The sequence below is a fragment of the Chenopodium album genome, chromosome 12 (genome assembly GCF_948465745.1).
Source record: "Chenopodium album chromosome 12, dcCheAlbu1.1, whole genome shotgun sequence".
Lineage (NCBI taxonomy): Eukaryota > Viridiplantae > Streptophyta > Magnoliopsida > Caryophyllales > Amaranthaceae > Chenopodium > Chenopodium album.
In genome coordinates, this window is record NC_137845.1 from 19,623,247 (window position 1) to 19,645,926 (window position 22,680).

Here is a 22,680-nt window from a genome sequence, read left to right on the forward strand (position 1 = left end):
ATTTTATTTTTCTAATCCAAAATTGAACTTTTTTTATTTGTTTTAACTTTTTATTTTTTGAATTGAATTTTTTTTTTTTTTAGTTTTAATGGAATGTAGTTTTTTTCTTCCATTTTTTGTTCATTTTTTTTTTATTTTTAATATATGTATGTTATTACAATAACTTTTAATATTTCATCATTATTTTTTATCGTAAACATGTTTTTAAGTTTAAATGAACGTGATTTTTATTTTGAAATATTAATGTATTTTATTATATTATTTGTAATGTTTATATTTCATTATTGCCTATATGTTATTATCTTTTTTCGATGTAATCCAAAATTGAATATCTTTTAAAAATTTTGAAAGAACTTGATTTTCTTAATTTTCAATTTGATAATTTTTTTTAACGTGATTTTTAATTTGTAAGTTTAATATTATTTTATTTTGAATATTTTAATTAAACTTTTATCGAAAATTTATAACTTTTTATTTTTTTACTGTAATAAAAAAAATGCGATTTCATTTGAATTGATTAAAAGTAAAATAAATTTTTCATAATATTCATTGAATTTTTGCATCAATGTGAATTAATATTGTTAAATTTCAATTGTTGATTTTGTTTAACTCACGAATGAATTTATCTATTCTAAAATAAAATATATATCTAATTTTGTGATTGGTTGAAATAATATCATGCAATAATGCATTTTTTTTACAGAGCTTTTTTGGTGCAGCAGGCCACACCGTGTGGCCTGCTGCCAAGTCAATAAAATAACGGATTCAGAAGCTCGTATAACGGGGTTACTATTCACGCACATAACGGGGTTACTGGTTTTGTCAGGGTTACTTGTATTTTTCGGGGGTTACTGGTTTTGTCAAGGTTACTTGTATTTTTCGGGGGTTACTGGTTTTGTCAGGGTTACTTGTATTTTTCGGGGGTTACTGGTTTTGTCAGGGTTACTCGTATTTTTCAGGGGTTACCTGTATTTTTTTTTCAGGGGTTATTTGTATGGATTACTTATTCATGAGTTACTTGTATTTTCAGGGGTTACTTGTATATTTTTTCAGGAGTTACTTGAATTTTTTTTTTGGGTACTTGTATTTTTTTTTTCAGGGGTTACTTATATGGGTTAATTCAAGGGTTACTTGTATGAGTTCTTTATTTAAGGGTTACTTGTATGAGTTAATTATTCAGGGGTTATAACTTATATGAGTTAATTCAAAGGTTACTTGTATGAATTACTTATTCAAGGGTTGCTTGTGGGCCCCATACCAAACCAGTAACACCCTACAAGTAACCCTTGACCAAAACCAATAACACCCTACAAGTAACCCTTGACCAAAACCAATAACACCCTACAAGTAACCCTTGACCAAAACCAGTAACACCCTACAAGTAACCCCTAACTAAACCAGTAATACCCTACAAGTAACCTCGACCAAAACCAGTAATACCCTACAAGTAACCCCTAACTAAACCAGTAATACCCTACAAGTAACCTCGACCAAAACCAGTAACACCCTACAAGTAACCCTGACCAAACTAGTAACACCCTACACGTAACCCCTGACCAAACCAATAACACCCTACAAGTAACCCCTGACCAAACTAGTAACACCCTGCAATTTTTGACGAAGAATGTTCGATCTAAGATTTCACGAAGAAAACGAGCTCACATTTCTTTGGTTCTTATCGATTTCACTACTTCAAATGTTGTTGATGATGTTAAGGATAATTAATCACAATTTTTCACATCAATTTGACACCCAATTTCTACAATTTCGGGCTTTAATTGCAACAATTTGGCAAAGAGGAGAGAGAAAATGGGTGGAGTATAGTTATGGTTGTTGGTGATGTGTGGTTTGGCTTGAAGAAGAAGCTAAGAAAAGAGAAGAGAAAAAATGGGTGAAGTAGAAATATGATAGTTGGTGATATGTGGTTGGTTTGAAGAAGAAGTTAAGAAAAGAGGAGAGAGAAAAGTTGTGGTACTTTAAAAAATAGAAAATAATAAAAATAGTGGCTGGCCACACCGTGTGGCCAGCCACATACAAAAATTTGTGTTTTTTTTAATATATCACTTTGTATAATTTTTAGTTTTTTAAATATTACTTCCTCCGTTCTGTTAATATTGCAACAAGGAGGAAATTACGCATCCCAAAGCAGATTTTATATGCTAAATATCTATAATTGTGTAAGAGTAAAAATTATAAAAAGTTGATATCGTGAAAGTATTTTATGAGACGAATCCAACAAGATCCCACATGACTATATTTTGCTTAACGTATAAATCATATTATATGGTCAAACAAGAGTGATGAATAGTGCAAAAAGTCCATTGTTGCAATATTAATAGAACGGAGGAAGTATAAATTATGATATCTAAAGATAATTTTTAGTTCTTTTAAAAAAGATAAGTTTTAGTTTTTTAAATAATTTAAATATTAATAAATCATATTCATTGTTTTTAGTTACGTGTCCAAATTCTTAAATCCCATTCGTCACTTTTGCTTAGGTGGTAAGTGAATTTTTTAATTCTAAAATAAAATACAAATCTAATTTTTAATTGGTCAAAATAATATCTTTTCTTAATGTGGCGCGCAGAATGCTCTCCAAAAATACCTACTTTATTTATATATATTAGATTATCTTCATATTCATAAATATTTGACATCTAAACATTAACAAGATTTCGATGTTTACACTTACATACGGCCTACTACAGCATATCCAACACTCTATAATATCCTACACTCTATAGTACAGCAAGATAATCGGCAATGAGGCTAATGGCATACTAATTCTTCAAAAATAATAAAAATAAATAAAAATTAATGTTGCTTCGCCTAAACAATATCGAAGTCTAAGAAAACACTATAGTGTACTACAATCATACTTTAGCGTCCCACATCAGCTATTTAAGAAATTAACGTTCTTTATGTATAGCTAGTATATAAGAGACAACAGTGACTAGCGAATATCCTATCTTTGCGCTTGGGGCAATGATGCAGCTTGTGAGGTAATAACCGAGGCTCGTCAATTGCTGGTTGAAAACTATTTCCAAACCCCCTCTTCGGCCTTGGCTTGACCTTGGCCGTCGAGAATTTCTGGGAGGGCTCCTTATTTTGAGGTAATGCCCTATGATTTTTAAGTATAAAAATTTCCCTGCTGTTTATTTGATGCGCTTTGCTGAAAATGATACTGCATTTCAAGTCTCTTAAGGGAGGTCTCGGTTCGAGCCTCATCGTATGGAGAAACTCTTGTTGAGAGACTCACCCATCATAAGCCAGGTGTGCTCCACTAAACCTGGTGGGCATCCTAAAGATATATATATATATATATATATATATATATATATATATATATATATATATATATATATATATATATACATATATATATATATATATATATATATATATATATATATATATAATTTTTAACTTTTTATATATAGGCAGACTTGTTACAGAGTAGATAAACGGCAAACCTCGGTTTATCTTCCGTCGCAGGGCGGACTATTCTGTCGGCTTTTAAGTTGTATCAAAGAACACCATGTTTTTTAGGGTTCTAAGGATTTTACATCTGAAATTAGTACTATACACCCGGGTGCACCATGCACATGGTGCACCTGGGTGAAATTGATGCTGCGTGATAGTTTTTGAATGCACATGCGTGATCTGTTTCAAAAAAAAAAATTATTATTGCATGTGTTTCCGTAATTTAAGGGATTGTGAAGAACATTCCATATTATTAGTTTCCAAAATTACTCCATCTACATTCTTCCATTATTTCAAATATTTTAGAGAGAGAAAATTGGAGAGAAGTTTAGAGAGAGAAATTATCGACGATTTTCAGAGCAATTTTCTCAATTTTAATGGCGTATCAATCAGAATTTCGACATGATTTTGATGCTAGATTTGTTGATGATAACGATGGTGATGATGATGATGAAGATAATGGAGGTGAATTTGAAGATATCGTAAACAGAGACGAAGGTAATTTTTGTTGAATTTTTGTTTTGATTATATGAATTGTGAAATTATGAGAAATTAGGTTGAATTTGATTGTAGATTTAGTTGATTGATTGTTCAATTGATTGTAATTGTGTTGTTTATTTGTTTATTATAGGTTTTTTTTTTTATAATTGTTGGACGTTGAAGATGAAGTTCTTTTTATATTTGGTCATATTTTTTATTTTATTGATTTGGTCATGTTCATAGTGTATATGTTTGTTTTATGATACATGTTCTTTTTCATATGAGTTATGTTCTTTTTATGATGCATGTTCTTTTTTAAAATATTCATGTTCTTTTTATGATGCATGTTCTTTTTTTTTAATATTCATGTTCTTTTATGATACATGTTCTTTTTTTTAATTTTTATTTTATTTTATTATTATTATTTTTTTGATATAATTGCCAGACGTTGAAGATGAAGTTCTTTTTATATTTTGTCATGTTCTTTATTTTATTGATTTGGTCATGTTCATAGTGTATATGTTCATTTTATGATACATGTTCTTTTTCATATGTTATGTTGTTTTTATGATACATGTTCTTTTTTTAAATATTCATGTTCTTTTTATGCTACATGTTCTTTTTTTAAATATTCATGTTCTTTTTTTTAATATTCACATGTTCTTTTTATATTTGGTCATGTTCATAGTGTATATGTTCATTTTAGATACATGTTCTTTTTCATATGTTATGTTCTTTTTATGATACATGTTCTTTTTTTTAAATATTTATGTTCTTTTTATGATACATGTTCTTTTTTTAAATATTCATGTTCTTTTTATGATACATGTTCTTTTTTTAAATATTCATGTTCTTTTTATGCTACATGTTCTTTTTTCAATTTTTATGATACATGTTCTTTAATAGTAACCTTATGTTCTTTTTTCAATATTTATGTTCTTTTTATTATTTTAGGCTTTACTGAGGCAAAGGAATCTGAACTTTATCTTAAGAAAGTCAAGTCTGATAATGAGGCATATGAGTTGTACAATAACTATGCTTTTAAACATGGTTTTGGTACACGTAAGGCGAAAAAGAATTTTAGAGAAGATAAGGTTACTATTCGTCAACGATTTTGTGTTTGTTCTTATGCTGGTTTTAAGAAAGAAAGAAAGCAAGGTGATGAACCAAAAGTGTATCAGAAGAGAAATTTTCGCACAGGATGCAAAGCAATGATTCAATTTGATGTTGAAATAGATTCTGGTTTGTTTGTTGTTGTGAAACATCTCGTGGATCATAATCATAGCAGAGTTCCAGTTTCAAAAAGACATTTGATTAGGTCTCATAGGAAGGTAAAATCTTATTCATATATCTGATATATAACTTCTACCATGTGTTCTTTTTAATATTTTAACATGTTCTTTATTATATATAAGTATGTTCTTTATAATCAATGACATGTTCTTTTTTCTTAACTATTTATAGGTCAGTCAAGAACAGTTTGGTATGCTTAATAGTTTAACTGAGAATGGTATACGTGTTGCTGATGTTATTCGAGTTCTAAAAAATCAAGCTGGTGGTGAGAAAAATTTGGGATTTCTTTGCAGTGATGCTTATGATGCTTTAGCATCAGAGAAGAGGAAGAAGTTTGATGGGTGTGATACTAAGCAACTGCTTAGTTATTTTAAAGAACGCAAATCAAATGAGTATGACTTCTACTATGATTTTGATGTTGATGATGAAGGACATTTGGAGAGTTTCTTCTTTCGAGACAATAGGATGAAGGTTGATTATGATGCTTTTGGGGATTTATTGGTTCATGATACCACATATCGTACCAATAAATATGCTATGATTTGTGGTCCATTCGTTGGGATGAATCATCACAATAAGAATGTTATGTTTGGCATTGGATTTTTTATTAATGAGAAGTGGGAGTCATTTGTGTGGTTGTTCACTACCTTTTTGAAATCGATGGGAGGTAAACATCCTGTTACAATCATGACTGATCAGGCTCAAGCTATGACCAAGGCTATTAGGATTGTTTTCCCAAATTTTCGCCATAGGTTATGTACTTGGCATATCAAAGAGAATTCAAAGAAAAATATCAAAGGATTGAGGGCAAAAGAAGGGTTTGATGACTTGTTTGATATAGTCTTGAAATACACAGACACTATTCAGGAGTTTGAGCACTATTGGTCTAGGTAATATTCTTTTTTGTATAATGTAATGTACATTATGCTTTTACAGTATGTTCTTTTTATAATGTTAATGTTCTTGCATCATGTTCATTAATGTATATAGATCCTGATGTTCTTTTTCAGAAATTTTTATGTTCACATGTTCTTTTTTGTATAATGTAATGTTCATTATGCTTTTACAGTATGTTCTTTTTCAGAAATATTGATGTTCACATGTTCTTTTTTATATAATATAATGTATAATGTACTGTTTAATATGTTTTATTTTTTTTTTGGCAATTACTGTTGTTCATTATGTCTTTACAGTATGTTCTTTATAGTAAGAATTATATTCATTAATGTTTTTCTGAATTTCAGCATGCTTATAAAATATGATTGCAAGAATAATAGTTGGATCAACAATTTGTATAAAATCAGAGACATGTGGTATCCTGCATACTCTAAGGACTATTTTAGTGGTGGTATTTTGTCTTCTCAAAGAAGTGAAACTACAAACAGGTTTGTTTCCCGTAGACTTCATATCACTCATGGGCTTTGTGAGTTTTACAATTCTTTCATTGAGGTTGTTGATGAATGGAGGAGTAAAGAAGGCAGAAATGATTATGACAGCATGACTGGCAATCGTCATTTAGTGTGGGCAGATGTTGGGTTGTTGGAGCATGCTCGGAAGATTTACACAATTCAAGTGTATATACAATTTGAGGATAATTTTGTGAGTGGTGTTCCTTGCACAGCAAAGGTAATAGGAATTCAACATCCTCTTTATGAGTATCATGTTGGGCATCCAAAGAGGGATTTGATCATGCACACTGTTTCTTTTGATGAATCATTGGTTACAGTTGATTGTACATGCAAATATTTTAGTGAGGTTGGATTACTATGTAAGCATTCATTGCGTGTACTTCATTTGAATAACATCACCTACATCCCAAAGAGGTATATTGTGAAGAGATGGACAAAGGCTGCAATGTGTACTCGGGTTGATGATAATGTTGTAGATGAATCGGGAGTTACACCTTCTAATGTGTGGAGATTACATATTATTAGGACTTTTATAAGGCTTGCTGATCGTGCACAAATTGATTTGAGTTCGCGAACTGTCATTGAGGAAGCCATTGATGAGTGTACTAACAAAATTGATCTTCTTCTAAGGAAAGATGAAAGTGAAAATCAAGAGTCTTCAAATACTAATTGTCAGTCAACTGTAACACAAGATCAAGGGGATGGTAATCTGTTGGAACCACCACTACTACAAAAAGTAGAATAAGAAACGCAATATACAAAACGGTTAGCTTAGATAAGCGTTCTCTAGGACAAAATAGAACGGTTTTCTATGACAACCGTTTTATATATGAAAGAATATAGAACGGTTCACTAGCCTAACCGTTCTCTATCCTTTTTCTCAAAAAAAATATAATTTAAATTAATTAAATTAAAAAGATAGAAAACGGTGTTACTTACAACCGTTGTGTATAGTATGACACCTAATTATTAAAAACTACTCTGATGGATGCCAACCGCCCTTATATCATTCCTATCATTTAATCCCTAATTATAACCTAAAGAAAAACTTAAACTCTCTCTCTTGTTTCCATTGCTATTGCCACTTCTGCCATTTTTTATCACTTATGGTTTGTCCTCATATTAATTTCCCTCATGATAATTTTCTACCATTGTTTGATTACAAATTTTTGATCTTATTCCCATCCTCTGCTTCTTCATATTTCCCCTAATTTCTTCTTATTTTTTTGTTCCTGTTTTTCCCCTTTTCGAACTTCCAATCTATTCGAGGTGTGTGTTTTCCCTTTTGTCTATGTTTTTTTTTCATTGGATCTTCGATCAATTATGTCCTATTTTTGGAATTTATTTTGCAAATTTGTATGTTTGTTGTGCAGATTGTTTAGATCTTGAGTTTTGTATCCAGATTAAAACTCTAGGTTTCGGATTTGGGTTGCATATCGAAATTTAATTTTTGTTTTTGTTACATATGCAGCTATGCTTCAAGCAAAATCTAGTTTAAACTACGACTTGGGATTATGAGGTCTTTAATTTGGTTACGCATTCATGATATAGATCTAATTACTCCGTATCATCCGATTGAGGTAATTTCTTCATTTATAATTGTATTTTTTCCTTCAAATTAAGAACTTAGATTTTGTAGTAGTTTTTCCTTTTCTTTTTTTATGTTGGAATTTTTTTTTATTCAAAGATAAGAATGTGCACTTATAAACTTCGTATTATGTTTGTTTTGTAGATTTACAACTGTCAAAGAAAGGGAGAAGATAAGAAAGTAGACAATTGTGAACGAAGAATGACAATTTTTTTTGTTTAATTGTTCCTCTTGATATGTTTTTTGTACTACTCTTCTTTTAATGTTGTTAGTTATGTTCATGCTAAATTTGTTGTAATTGGGTTTTTTTTTTATATAAATATTCATTTTACGTTTTAAAGTTCAAATTCGACTGTATATCTTTATTAATTTTTTTCCTTATTAATATTGTAAGAAATTATACGGTATTTGTACGTATAATAATTTTTATTTTTTTTTTATTTTAAAAAGGAGGATTAGAGAACTGTTATCTGACCTGACCGTCCTCTTTAGTAATGTAATATAGAACGGTCAAGCATACTAACCGTTCTTTATTCCTTCTTCATTTTCTTATTTTAATAAGGGAATAGAGAACTGTTGTGTCTAATAACCGTTCTCTATAGTTGAGTATATAGAACGCCTACATGAACCGTTTTATATACTTTACACATCGTTTAGCAGAAGAACGCTCCTAAGGCGTTCTATAAAGCCTATTTTAACGGTTCTATAAACCCTTTTTTGTAGTAGTGCACAAGGAGTAAATGAAGAATGTGATCCTCAAACTGAAGATGTGAATGGGGATGGTAATGGTGAACAAGAAGCTGCAATTCAAAAATAAGTTAAAGATCCTATCAAGAGAAGAAAGAAGGGGCAAAGAAACACTAGACCTAAGAGTACACAAGAAAAGATAACCAACAAGCTAAAGGGTCAAAAAATCAAATCATGGAAAAGGAAAACCACAAGAGGTGTTTCAAAATTGAAACAAAAAGCTCAAACTACGATTCAGGTACAGATTTGATAACTTACATTACCATGTTCTTTTTATCTTACTTTATGTTCTTTTTTTACATTAATATATGTTCTTTTATATATATGTTCTTTTTAGTTTACTTTATGTTCTTTTTTTACATTAATATATGTTCTTTTATATATATGTTCTTTTTAGTTTACTTTATGTTCTTTTTTTTACAAAATTAAAAGTTTATATGTTCATTTCACATTAATATATGTTCTTTTATATATATGTTCTTTTAAACTTAGTCTATGTTCTTTTCACAAAATTTAAAGTTTATATGTTCATTTTACATTAATATATGTTCTTTTATATATATGTTCTTTTTGACTTACTCTATGTTCTTTTTCACAAAATTTAAAGTTTATATGTTCATTTTACATTAATATATGTTCTTTTATATATATGTTCTTTTTGACTTACTTTATGTTCTTTTTGACTTACTCTATGTTCTTTTATATATCTTGTATTATATAGGAATTCATGGTTGTACCAGAAGGAAACATATTGGCACATTCAAATGAGTTTGGAGGATCACTAGAGTATTTTGAACCTGATGAGTATTTTGGAGTTAATGTAGTTCCTTTTGAACCTTGTCATTAGAAAGAAACTTTAGATTTAATGGTAGTTTTACTTTTTTTTTTTTTTTGTAAATTTTGTTGTTGGTTCAGCATATTAAAGGTTTTTGAACTTATATGATTTTCTTATATAGCATATTATGTACACTTGTTCTTTTACGAAAAAGGATATATAATTGATTAGTACATGTATTCATTTTTTTTTTTGACAAGAAAAATGATGATAATAGGATTCGAACACCCAACCTTTTGTAGGAAAGATAGTTACTTAACCATCTAAAGAACATGGCATTGATTAAAAAGAACATATCATAAAAGATATACTTCGTAGTATAATTGATTAAAAAGAACATGTCATTGATTAAAAAGAACATGTCATTGTCAAAAGAACATATCATAAATTGTAAAAGAACATTACTTATATATCATAAGAATATGTTTTATGCAAAAAAAAGTACCAAGTCATATAGATACATAAAAATAATAAGCTGCTGCTATTATGTTCATGCTTCAAAATCCAAATAAACCTGAAATTTTAAGTGTTCCCTAATTCTTTGAAATGTTTTTTGGCACGAGCGCACATTTCAGGTTTCTTCCTGTTGAGATCGTTGGTGATAAGCTCATATGTGTACCTCAATCTTAGCTTCTTCAATGCATCCAACTGTAAAAAGTCAATGAATAGATTAGAACTTAAGCAAAAAAAACAAAGCACGAATTCATTTATAGATAGACAAATCTTACATTATTAGCTTTGAGACCACAAGTCCATTTTTTCTTCCCAAAATATGTTTCCATGTGTCTCATTGCATACACACCACAATCAATATTGTTTTCTCCGGTCCTCCATGGCATTTCAACCAACTTTACAGAGTAATTAGACATGTTCTCCCCTATTTTGATATCTTTCTTTTGCAAGTATGACCCAAGAGCATCTCTCTATTAAAAAAGAACATAAGTTATTATTGTAAAGAACATAAAAAATATAATTAATGACTAAAAAGAACATACGACACTGAATTCTTACTAATTTTTCAGGATAGTCAAAATATTTATTCTTCATTGGGATGCCATCTGGAAGTGATCTGTTGTCAAGTATTTCTACTGTCTTTGTCCTAGTGTTGATGACAACAACATAGAAATGTACAGATACGTACACAGGGAAGAAGAACTGAAACAATTAAAAGAACATGTCATCCAAGAAAAAGAACATAAGTATTACATAAAGAACATGTCATTGACTACAAAAGAACATAACTATTACATAAAGAACATGTTACTTATAAACAAAAAGAACATGCTTAATCAAATTAAAAGGAACATAAGTGGTAAATAAAGAACATGTTATTTAAAAAAAAAAAAAAAGAACATACTATAATATATGAAAGAAAATTTTGGATACTTACCAATTGATATCCATCTGCAGATTGTATTTTGTTACTTTCAGTGAGCCAAAAATGCAAAGTCTCAAAAAATTTGTCAAGCCTATATCCAGGTGTTGGTGATTGACTATCATCAGCATATGAGTCACTCATGCATAGTTGATTCTTTGAAAAAAAAAATCATATAAATAATAATTTTGAACACAATAACCAAAATAAAGGAATAAAAAGAACATATCTCACTAAAAAGAACATATCTCAGTAAAAAGAACATCTAGAATTATATTACTCACAAAGGCATTGTTTGCAAAGAAAATCCTTTTTTTATCATCTACAGCATTCCTTGAATTGAGGATTAAAGCCCAGGCATCAATAATATCAGTGTATATATACACATTGTCTCCAAGTGTTCTGAACATTTCCCTTGTCAAATGTGTATGTCCATCATCATACATCAATTCACTGGAAAAACATTATGAATTTGTGTAAGTTAAATATAAACAAGAGAAAAAGATAATATATAATGCTATTAATGTACCAAACTTACTCATCATCAAGTTCTGGGGCATATGCAAACTCTAATAAAGCATGCTCAAACTCTTCTGTCCCTTCTATCATATGAGAGTATTTTACAAGGTAAGGTGACTTGTAAATATATGCCTCTTTCCTAACCCTTTTGACAGCTTTAGGGGATGTACTGTAAAAAAAAATTGCAAACTATCATAAGTTAAAGAAAATTCATATATATTTAAAAAAAAAAAGGATATACATCATACAACAAAAAATTTACCAATCTTCAACCACTCTTTATTTTCCTTTTTTCTTATTCTTGTCAGCTATCTTCACTGTCTCAATTTTCTTCTCCTCTTTTTCTTCATCTTTCTCCAGAATTGGTATTTCAACCCTTTCTTCAGCAATGGTTTTCTCTGCCTTTTCTTCACTTTGTTTATTTTCTCCTTCCTCCATGCTTTTGTCATGCACCCTTATAACACTCAAAAAGAATATAAGAACATATACATAGTAAATAAAAGAACATACAATACATACTCAAATAAAGAACATAATTTAATAAAAAAAAGAACATGAATGTTCTTTCAAGAGTCAAAGAACAAACAATATCAATCTAAAGAACATATTTATTAAACAAAAAGAACATGCTTATAAATAAAAGAACATGAATGTTCTTTCACAAGTCAAAAGAACATACATAAGTCAAACAAAGAACATAAACCTGTTCATTATAATAATATTACACATTAATTATTCAAATAATACATTTCTGAATAAACAAATTGCATAATTAAAAGTCAGTATTTGAGTCAATTAGTTACCCCTTTGTTTGACCACTCATGACTTGGTCCATTGCATTGGACTCCAATTGTTGCTCGGTGAAGACTGAATCATATTGAGAAATGTCATCAAAAGTCTGATCACCCAAATTCATTGTACTTGACATGCTTAACCCAAGTGTAAGCCTTAGGTCACATGATAATTCAGGTGGTGTAGTGGTTGGAGTAATGACATTAATTCAATTGGTTCAAGGATGGGTGATTGAGTTCTCTCCGGCTGAACTCCAGTATCTTCAACACCCATATTGTCACCAAATTCCTTGGTGTTTCCCTCATAACCAGCCATCTTGACAACATTATCTACCATCTCACCAAACCAGTCAGATGCAAAGAAATTAGTATCCTGACTAAGAATAGAAGGCCCTTCTACTCGCTGTGTAGCTTCATTATTCTGATTTTCTTGGGACAGTTTGATTCCAGCACATTTTGCCCACATTGTACTGACATTTAACAATGTGGTGTCTTCATCAAGTGTGTTACCATGGAACCTCTCCCCTAATTTTAAAACATTTGAGAGGTTCACAAACCCTTCAGTAATTCTCTCTGTTGCCTGACGAAGCAATAGAGTATATTCCTAAAAGATGAAGAAGTATATCATGCATACATTAGAAGAAGAATATATTGAATAAATTTAACAAAGTATAGAACATAAAATGGAAAAGAAAAGTTTATATTGTACCTGCAAATTTGTAGGTTGATGCTGATGTTGTTGTTGCTCTTGATGCTCAGGTTGTTGCTGTTGTTTTTGCTCTTGATGTTCAGGTTGTTGCTCTTCTTGTGGTTGATGCTGCTGCTGCTGTTGTTGTTGTTGCTGCTTTTGTAGCTGCTGCTGTAGCTGTTGCTGCTGCTGCTGCTGTAGCTGCTGCTGCTGCTGCTGCTGCTCTACTTCAACATCTTCAATTGCTAAGACTTGGCTAAATTCTGGGGCTTTGATTCTATCCAGAACTGTGCCAATCCTAAAGCCATCTGCTACCTCAAGATTAACCCTTTCCTTGATCATATCACCATTCCACTCTTTGACAAGAGGAAATTCTCTTGGAAAGCTTGATGTACCCCGTTTAAGGCGGTCAAAGTAGCAAATCTATATAATTAAAGATTGAAACAAATGATAATCTATAAACACATTCATAATAATTAAAAAGAACATCAAATTTCTAAGAACATCCACAATATATAAAAAGAACATCCATAATGTGAATGAAAAAGAACATCAAATTTAAAAGAACATCCACAACATATAAAAAGAACATCCAGAGTATATAAAAAGTACATCTATAATGTGAATTAAAAAGAACAACAAACTAAAAAAGAACATCCACAATATATAAAAAGAACATCCAGTATATAATAAAAAGAACATCCATAATGTAAATTAAAAAGAACAACAAACTTAAAAAGAACATCGACACTATATAAAAAGAACATCCAGAATATATAAAAAGAACATTCATAATGTAAGTTAAAAAGAACAACAACCTAAAAAAGAACATCCACAATATATAAAAAGAACATGCAGAATATATAAAAAGAACATTCATAATGTGAATTAAAAAGAACATCACACTAAAAAAGAACATCCAGAATTTATAAAAAGAACATTCAGAATATAGGTTAAAAAGATCATTAAACTAAAAAGAACATCAAGAAAATTTAAAAAGGAACATCTAAAATTTATGAAAAGAACGTCTAGTATAAATAATAAAAATTACATATGAAAGTACAAAAAAGTAATTAAGAATATATTACCGTAACAAAAGGCAATGGTCCAGGAAAAAATCTTTTTTTATCTCCCTTCCAGTAAGTAGCCATCTCCTTCAAGCTATCTACTGTACAGGAAGACCAGCCAAATTTTGAAATTTTGTTGGTGTCAGCTGCTGTGTACATGAACCTATCATTAAAAAATAACAACTAATAAGATAAAGAACATGACAGTGTATAAAAAGAACACAAACATTATATAAAAAGAACACAAACATTATATAAAAAGAACACAAACTTTAGAGAAAATAACACTATTTTTTTACCTAAAATAAGGCTGTGGGTTAGACACAGACTTGATGCAGGAATTCACTACAATAAGTAAGAAACTCCTCTTCCAATTATCATCAAGGGGAGTGTCTGGATTACCTAACTTTCCAGATAATTCTGTTAAGTTTGGAATAAACCCATCACTATATGCTTTCACTTCTTTCATCACCTCAACTAAAACTTCATCCTCAAGGGCAGCATCTTTTATCTCTTCACCTCCTATTGGTAAACCATATACCAGGTGGGCATCAATTGGTTGTATATCAATTTTCTTATTTTCATCACATAAGAAATAGAGACCATCAACTTCCAAATTCTCCACAAGTGTGGATGAATACTTAGGGGTGCCCTTTGGCATATCAAGATGCAAGAAACCGCCAAACCCCATATCTTCAATGGCTTGCAACTTCTCCTTCTGTTTTGTGCTTTGCAAAGTTCTTACCAAGTTTTGTAAAGGCTTAATAGTGTGCCTTTGCTTCAACTCTACTTCCTTATCTTCCTTTGTTTTCCTTCTCTTGTTTATTGGTTTGGGCACACTTACTATTGAAGATTCAACCTTTGATAGTGAAGCTGATTGTGAACCACCAGCATCATCATTCAACCTCCTTTTCCTTAAAACAATTTTTTTTCCACCAACATCCTCCACTTTTCCTTCTTCTCCAGCTTTATCAGTAGCTGGTTTCGCAGCTGGCTTAGCTGGTTTAGTCTTCCTGACATTTTTTATACAAAAAGAACATTTATAACAATAAAAAAAGAACATGCACACTGTAGAGAACATTTACAACAATAAAAAAGAACATGCACACTGAAAAGAACATTTACAACAATAAAAAGAACATCAACTAAAAAAGAACATCCAGAACAAATCTCAAGAACATGCACACTGAAAAGAACATTAATGATACATAAAAAGAACATCTCACTAAAAAGAACATCCATAATATATGTCAAGAACATGCACACTGAAAAGAACATTTACAACAATAAAAAAGAACATGCACACTGAAAAGAACATTTACAACAATAAAAAGAACATCAACTAAAAAAGAACATCCAGAACAAATCTCAAGAACATGCACACTGAAAAGAACATTAATGATACATAAAAAGAACATCTCACTAAAAAGAACATCCATAATATATGTCAAGAACATGCACACTGAAAAGAACATTTACAACAATAAAAAAGAACATGCACACTGAAAAGAACATTTACAATAATAAAAAAGAACATCAACTAGAAAAGAACATCCATAATATATAAAAGAACATGCACACTGAAATGAAAATTCATAATGCATTAAAAGAACATCTCACTAAAAAGAACATCCAGAACATATCCCAACAATAGCACACTTAAAAGAACATCTAGAATATATCAATCAATTAATACCTTTTCTTGGTAGCAATTTGTTTGAAACGATAATCTTTTTTCTTTTTTCCTTTGTCTTCCAATTCTTGGGGTTGTGAAGGATCTTCAGTTTTGACTTCTTTTGATTCTTCTTCTTCATCCCTTCATTAATTTTTTAAAATTATGTATCAATTTAAATAATAAAAGAACATACCCATATCTCAAAAAGAACACTATTGACATTATCTTAACCAAAAAAAACATTTTGTATAATTTTAGTGACCCTACTAACCAGATCTACAATTTATAATAAAGTTTCAATGTCATTGAAGTCTTCAATAACCAAAAAAGGACCAGAACAACATGAATATTCTAGATAACTTACTTGGGAATATCCTGATCCATAGTTTCTATGGATTTTAGGATGAGGGGGTCCACAATTGGTTCCATATCATCAAGTTTCTTTTTACTCACATTTCCTTTTACTTTAAACATTTCAGAAAGTGGTAAAGATTCCTCATCTTCATCTAGTTCTTGTAATTTACTGTAAAACAATTACAAAACAACAATAATTTGTACTTCAATAATTTCAAAACCAAGAAAAAATTCAACTGAAAAATTAACAAGTTAAAAATTAACCTTTCTTGGTTTTCCTTCAGTTGTTGTTCTTCTTTCTCCTCCAACTGTTCTTTTGGAACAATTTGTACTTCTCTACTTTAATCATTTAAAAAAAACCCAAAATGAACAAAATTAAACATTTTAAACTCCAAATTATTGACGAGAAACTGATTGCATGTATAAAATTAATACTTACACTTCACTAGAATCCACCATTTGTTCAAATTTGAGAGTTGAATTGCTGAAATTAAAACAATTTTTTCTGGGTTTTCACTTTGAAGAAGACGGTTTTACTTTGAAAATTTTTGAAAAATTGAAAAAAGATAGAGAGAAAATATTTAGAGAGAGAGAAAAGATCTAGAGAGAGAAAATATTACTTTTGAAATGATTTTTACTCTCGATTTTTACCCAAAAAGGTGGGCCATGTGTCAGTTATTTTCCGAAAAATCCGAAAAAAACTTACTCCACCTTTTCATTTCACGTGTTCTTTTTATCAAACCCTTTATGTTCTTTTATTAACCCATGTTCTTTACAATCCTTCTTAATGTTCTTTCCGCCTTTTTTAATTTGCGAGGGGTCTGCGTTTTATGTTTTGGCGTATGTCGTTTTGATCGGGTGCACCATGCGCATGGTGCACCCGGGTGCACCAACCAATAATTATTTTACATCAAGTTTAGTTCACGGTAACCGTTATATATAATGTCATGTACTCCGGTTTAATTGTGAAACGAAGAATATAATGACGTTGTTTTTTCTTTGAATTAATTAATGAGTCTTAAAATTAATGGTTCTTCCTTCAAATTAACAAATTCATCAGAGTATTAGTTGATTCTCTTGTTAAAAAAAAAAATGAGTTGATCCATTTTGAATTAAATGAATCCATAATCTGTTAGACGATGCATTTTGAATTGAATGAATCCATCATCTACTAGATAATCCATTTTGAAATTAGAACTAGATGAATTTGAAATAAAACTATTAGCATTTGTGTGATCTGATACGAAATTAATGAAAATGGCAATGCAATCGGATAATTGCAAGGCTTGACAATCCGCACTCATGGGGGATTAAACGTTCCACGGAATACTCGCAGCCAACCGGGTGGGCCGTTGCCCCACCGAACCCACCTAATTTGCTTTAGTGGGTTTGTTTATATGTCTCATATTTTGAGATACTATATATAAATACGAGTATTGTCTTCTTCTTTCTGATAATTTATAATTTAGTATTATTGAACCCTAAACACATAAACACAAACCTACCCTCTTGAGATCTGAACAGTTCTTGAGTAATTCCAACTTTCGAATTCGGGTACACGAATTATGGAGGTCGTTGTGTAAAACTTGGGGGGCGTGCATTGCCGGGATACCTGTACCGATGGTGGCATATTTCGCTTCTAAATTAGTGGGTTCCAAATCACGGCACAATCGAAGGAGAACAGGTGTTTGATTCGAATATGGCGATCGAATTTGTTCCAGGGAAGTTCTTGATTTGTCTATTATTATTCCTGGAATCAATAGGTATTTTTCCAACAATTCAGAAGCGAAATAGTATTTTAATTTATACACTGTTGATTCCTTGATTTTGGAGATTGATGTACAAATTTTTGGGATTATAAGTATTTGACGAATTTCAAGAACTCGAATTTGGGGATAAATTTATTTGCCTTCAGCCTGATTGTCGAAATAAGATTATGTTGAGCGGCACAAGGATTAGGCAGGGAGTATTATTTATTGTATCATATGATACATCAAGTGATTATATTGTTGCGTCAACGTACTGGACTTTAATTGTATGAGAATTTGAAGCAAGCGTATTCGATGATATTCAAGAACCCTAATTTAATTATGAGACTTTCAATTTGGTCGTCAGATTATAATTTATTTATCTTCTGCAAATCGGCTGAAATTTATGGAGCAAGACTGATCATAATTTTTACACAATAAATTTATTTCTCTCTCTTGCAATCAAAATCAAGATGGATCTTGTTCGTTCTCCACGTGGAATATATTGGAAGTTCTCTCTCTGATATTATATGTTAATCGGCTACTCTATTTGATTCTAGTAAGGAAATTTAAAGGATTAGTGTTAATGTATGAATTCTTGGATTTACGAGAGACAAACCCCACTAAAATTTCAAGCCTTAAATGGTATTATGCGTGTGGTTAGTGCGCTTAAGTCAACTGTAATGGTGGTCAGAGCTGTCAACGTGATTGACGCAATCATCATTTGATCATACTCAGTAACCATTCTTATCAATTTTTTGGTGCTGTTGTCCGACTCTTGGTCGCGAGTTCGTGTGCCAGTTAGCAGTGGCAATGGATCAGCCTGATGAAGTCTGCCAAGTTTGGTAGAATGTGTAGCAAGAAGTTTGAACTGTGTGGCTATGCGAGTAGTGGACGCCAGTCAAGAGTGATTAATGTCACATAGATGCCGTAGCCCGTAAGGGTTGAACTAGCTAAGTTATTTCTCAACTTATTTTATTACCTCATATTATGTTTCTAACTTTATATAATATGTTTATTATATGTGCCCCAAGTATGCATAATTTAATTAATATGAAGCACTGCTTTGCAATGTGGGGGTAATTTGAGTTAGATGTTTGTGACTAACTAGTAAGTTGGTTCTACTCATGTTACTGATTGGTTTTGAGGAGGAAGGTTTCCATGAGTGGTTCTTTAATTTTATTTGTGGCTATTTGCTAGTTTATGAGTTGCAACTTGCAAGTATCTTATTTCTGCTACTTGTTGTGTACTTTGTCTAATCATGTATGATTATGAGCTGTGTTTATTTTTCTTAGTGGTTTAGGGATGCTATTTGTTCTATCTTTTGATAGTATTGCGTTGAGTTGTTTCCCTTATCTTGGAAAAATAATTGTTGAGCATGGAGTATGTGATAAGCTTGTGATGTTCCCTTTTAATTTGAAAAGGGAATTTAGAATTATTGTTGTTAATTCTTATGTTTTGTTTTGCTTATCTTAGAACTTGAATTGTGTATGATTGCTAGAGGACTAGCATTTAACCTTTCTTGTTGAAGGTCTAGACGTGACCGAGTTTTCCTCCATGCTTGAGAGTAGAAGTGAAAGGTATGGTTTGACAAGGACTAGTAAAGTTATACAAGTCTAAATGTTATGGACCCCACGTGAGGTAAGAATAGAAAGTAAGTTTCTATATCTTAATTGTAGATTATTTATTCTGTGAATATTTACTATGTGGGGGAAGCCTTATAGTTCACGTTGTTATGTTAATAAAGTGCTGTTCACCCAAGTTGTTAGTTGTCTTTCCCTGAAACGTTGACAAGAGGTAGGTTTTATTTTCACAAGGTGTGTGATGTGGGGGTTTTCTAACTATGAAGTTTATTCTGTAAAGTACATTTCATATGGCATGTGTGACCAGTATGTAAATGTATGGGTGATGTATATGTTGAACTATGAGCTATGTGTGTAAGTGTATATGACCTTAATTTGACAGTTCATGTATGTGAAGTTTTTCAAGTACGGCTTACATCATGTATATTAACCTATTAACCTTGGTTGATCATGTGGTTGCTTTTATCTCTTAAGCTTTGGTTTGGCAGGTAGTTGAAGAGTGGATCAACTAAGGCAAGTATAATGACCAAAGCATGAACTAGTTGAGTTCCATCTTGTGTTTACTTTCCCGTTGGAAAGGTTTAGATGGATTGATTAATTGGTATTCTAGTGATGGTGGATAGGAATCCTAAACCATATGAAAATACCATGATAAATGTTACTTGATTTAGTTTTGAAGAGAAAACGCATGTTAAATTGAAAATAAGCTCTAGCTGAGTTTTATGTGCTTGAGATTTATATGTCTTATCTTGCCATGATATGTCCTTCATTTGTAATTGTCTTTCAAAGGAAATTGGAAGGTGTTTTGCATTGGAAGGAGGTTGAGGGTAAGATATTGTTTTTTCACAATATATATGTAAGTTTGGTATTGACCTAATTTTATTACTCACCTGTATTATAAGTTTGTCTATTTTTTGCAGTAAGGTTGTGTAAGCTTCCTAGCATGATTGACTAATGATCATAGGGTTTGTTAGTGATACAATCATATGAGACAACTCAAGGTATAAGTTATAACCTTCAAATGTTAAATTAACTTGTGCGGTTAAAGTGGTGAGTGGACTAGACAAGTCATGTGGGGGTCAAGTGAAGTACCCAAACTATGTCAAATGTTTTTATTCTTGGCATGATAATATATTGATGAAATGCATGTGTGCCTATTATGAGAAGCATTGATGTAATTTAGATGCTAGTTTAATCATATGTTGTTGATTACACATGTATTGGTTGATTGAGATTGAAGGTCTTAATCTTTATCTATGCCAAGATAAAAATATGAGATGATGAGATGAGTGGTGTGATTCTAGTTGGTAAGATCATTGAATTGGCCAAGGTATGTATTGAACTCATTCTCACTATGTAGAGAATTTAATATGCTGAATATATTAATCATGTTAAAACCAGAGTTATTGAGTGTGAATTAGCTTTGATGTTTGATTCAATATGCTAATGATTTGCAAGTTAATTGATTTAACATTTTATTCTTGACATAATGTAGCTTTGCAGGAAAATTTTTGCTGTTTCACTTAATTTTTCTAGATAGCATTGTCCAATCGTTGTTGGAGTTGGAGTAATGTAGGGAACAAAGGTTAAGCAAACAACAAAGATTATGATTGCCATGCCATTGTATATTTTTACAGGTTGATGAGTTGTACTCTGTTCTGAGTTAATTGTAAAGCAAAGTGTGACACACTATCCAGTAGGAAGCAAAGATCATTGCTACCTAGGGATGATAAGTGTCGAGAATGTGAGTTATTGTAAAATGAACTCTGGAAGTTTGACCATTGTGGAGGTAAGTTGATCCTCATGTTCTCTACATTATTTTCACAAGTGTCTTTGTGTGTGTTTTCAGGAACTATGAAGGTAGTGACAAAGTAAGACAGGGCTTGTGGAAATGGTACCCTGGTGAGAGTATGTAAAAGCAGGAAGAATCAAGCAATTCCTTACAAAAAGGATGGATCACAAGTAAGTGCTTGATCGTCTAAGGGAATGTGTTTAAAATCCCATGTGGTGTTTCATTCTAGTGACGAAGTGTCAATAATGAGTCTACGGTGTTGGGGTATCTGGTTCTTTAACCCTCTAATTTTTATGGTTATGAGATGCCTTGCTAGACATGCTGCTTGATATTAACAGGTTGAGTTTTAGTGCTCTTAATGTGTCCATGGCTCAGGTTGGGTGGTCAGGTAGACAACTTACATGGATGCACCGATGTGCTTTTAACTTGAACTTTTGTTCTGATTGAGTCTGGAGCCCAGTTTGGTTGTCTCATTGTTTTTTTACACTGTTGGTGTATGTTGAATCTAACTCTTTTGAGTGGTCTCTGACCAGGTGATTCAGAGACAATCTGAGTGTGGCTCTTAATGTCACTTGTCCAAATATTCTTTTAGTAGGGAGAAAATAGTGATTCTTAAATGTACCTAGAATCTTTAACCCATATACTCCAAGAATAGGACTGATATTAAAACCGAATGTACAGGTTGAGCATACTCTTAATATCTCTAGCCTAATGGCTCAAGAGTTGGGAACGATAGTGATTCTAAAATGCACCTAGAATCACTAGCCCATATACTACTTGAGTAGGGAATGATAGAGGTACCGAAGAGATGAGGTTGGGTTTAGCCCTTAATGCATCTAGCCTAAGAGCTTGTTGAGCAGTGGCGAGATAGATGCACCGTTGAGTTGATGGAGGTTGAATTTAAGTGTTCTTAATGTTCCAGTTCCATTGCATGAATAGTCCTGGATTTGCAAGGTGCATGTGAGGTACACATGTCTGCATGAATAGTCTTTGGATTTGCTGGAAATGTAAGGAACACGTGCGTCAGTACGAAGAGTGGCGCTCTTCTAGGGAGGACAAGCGTGGTTCTTCTTAAGTACTCATGAGATCCCAAGTGTAGCCAAAAATCGCGAAGTTGCTCGAGCTCTAAAGTCAAGGTATGTGTTCCCAAGGTCCCTTCCTCGCTCCTAGGAGTTCAAACCTTTGGATACTCACTAGGGAAGTGTTGAAAACCTTGTCCACTAATGTGTTAGTTCAAATCTTCGGATACTAGC

General features: G+C 31.5%; 1 protein-coding gene and 1 non-coding gene across 2 annotated transcripts; both read left to right on the plus strand.

The window, feature by feature from the left end:
* Window positions 1-2,967: 2,967 nt before the first annotated feature.
* Window positions 2,968-3,121, plus strand: LOC145573280 (U4 spliceosomal RNA). Its single transcript, XR_014097330.1, has one exon. It is a non-coding gene; the product is annotated as a U4 spliceosomal RNA (small nuclear RNA).
* A 739-nt stretch (window positions 3,122-3,860) lies between these two features.
* On the plus strand, window positions 3,861-7,410 carry LOC145571036 (protein FAR1-RELATED SEQUENCE 5-like). The gene is made up of 4 exons (XM_081630136.1): window positions 3,861-3,981; window positions 4,918-5,294; window positions 5,428-6,146; window positions 6,501-7,410. The coding sequence occupies exons 1-4, from the start codon at window positions 3,861-3,863 to the stop codon at window positions 7,408-7,410; spliced, it is 2,127 nt and encodes a 708-aa protein (XP_081486262.1).
* Window positions 7,411-22,680: the final 15,270 nt, after the last annotated feature.

Excerpts from the sequence above, each read along its gene's own strand:
- LOC145571036 (XM_081630136.1), top strand. The coding sequence starts at position 3,861 with ATGGCGTATCAATCAGAATTTCGACATGATTTTGATGCTAGATTTGTT. Across the intron at positions 3,982-4,917 it reads TATCGTAAACAGAGACGAAG|GCTTTACTGAGGCAAAGGAA; the intron begins GTAATTTTTGTT and ends TTATTATTTTAG. Across the intron at positions 5,295-5,427 it reads TGATTAGGTCTCATAGGAAG|GTCAGTCAAGAACAGTTTGG; the intron begins GTAAAATCTTAT and ends AACTATTTATAG.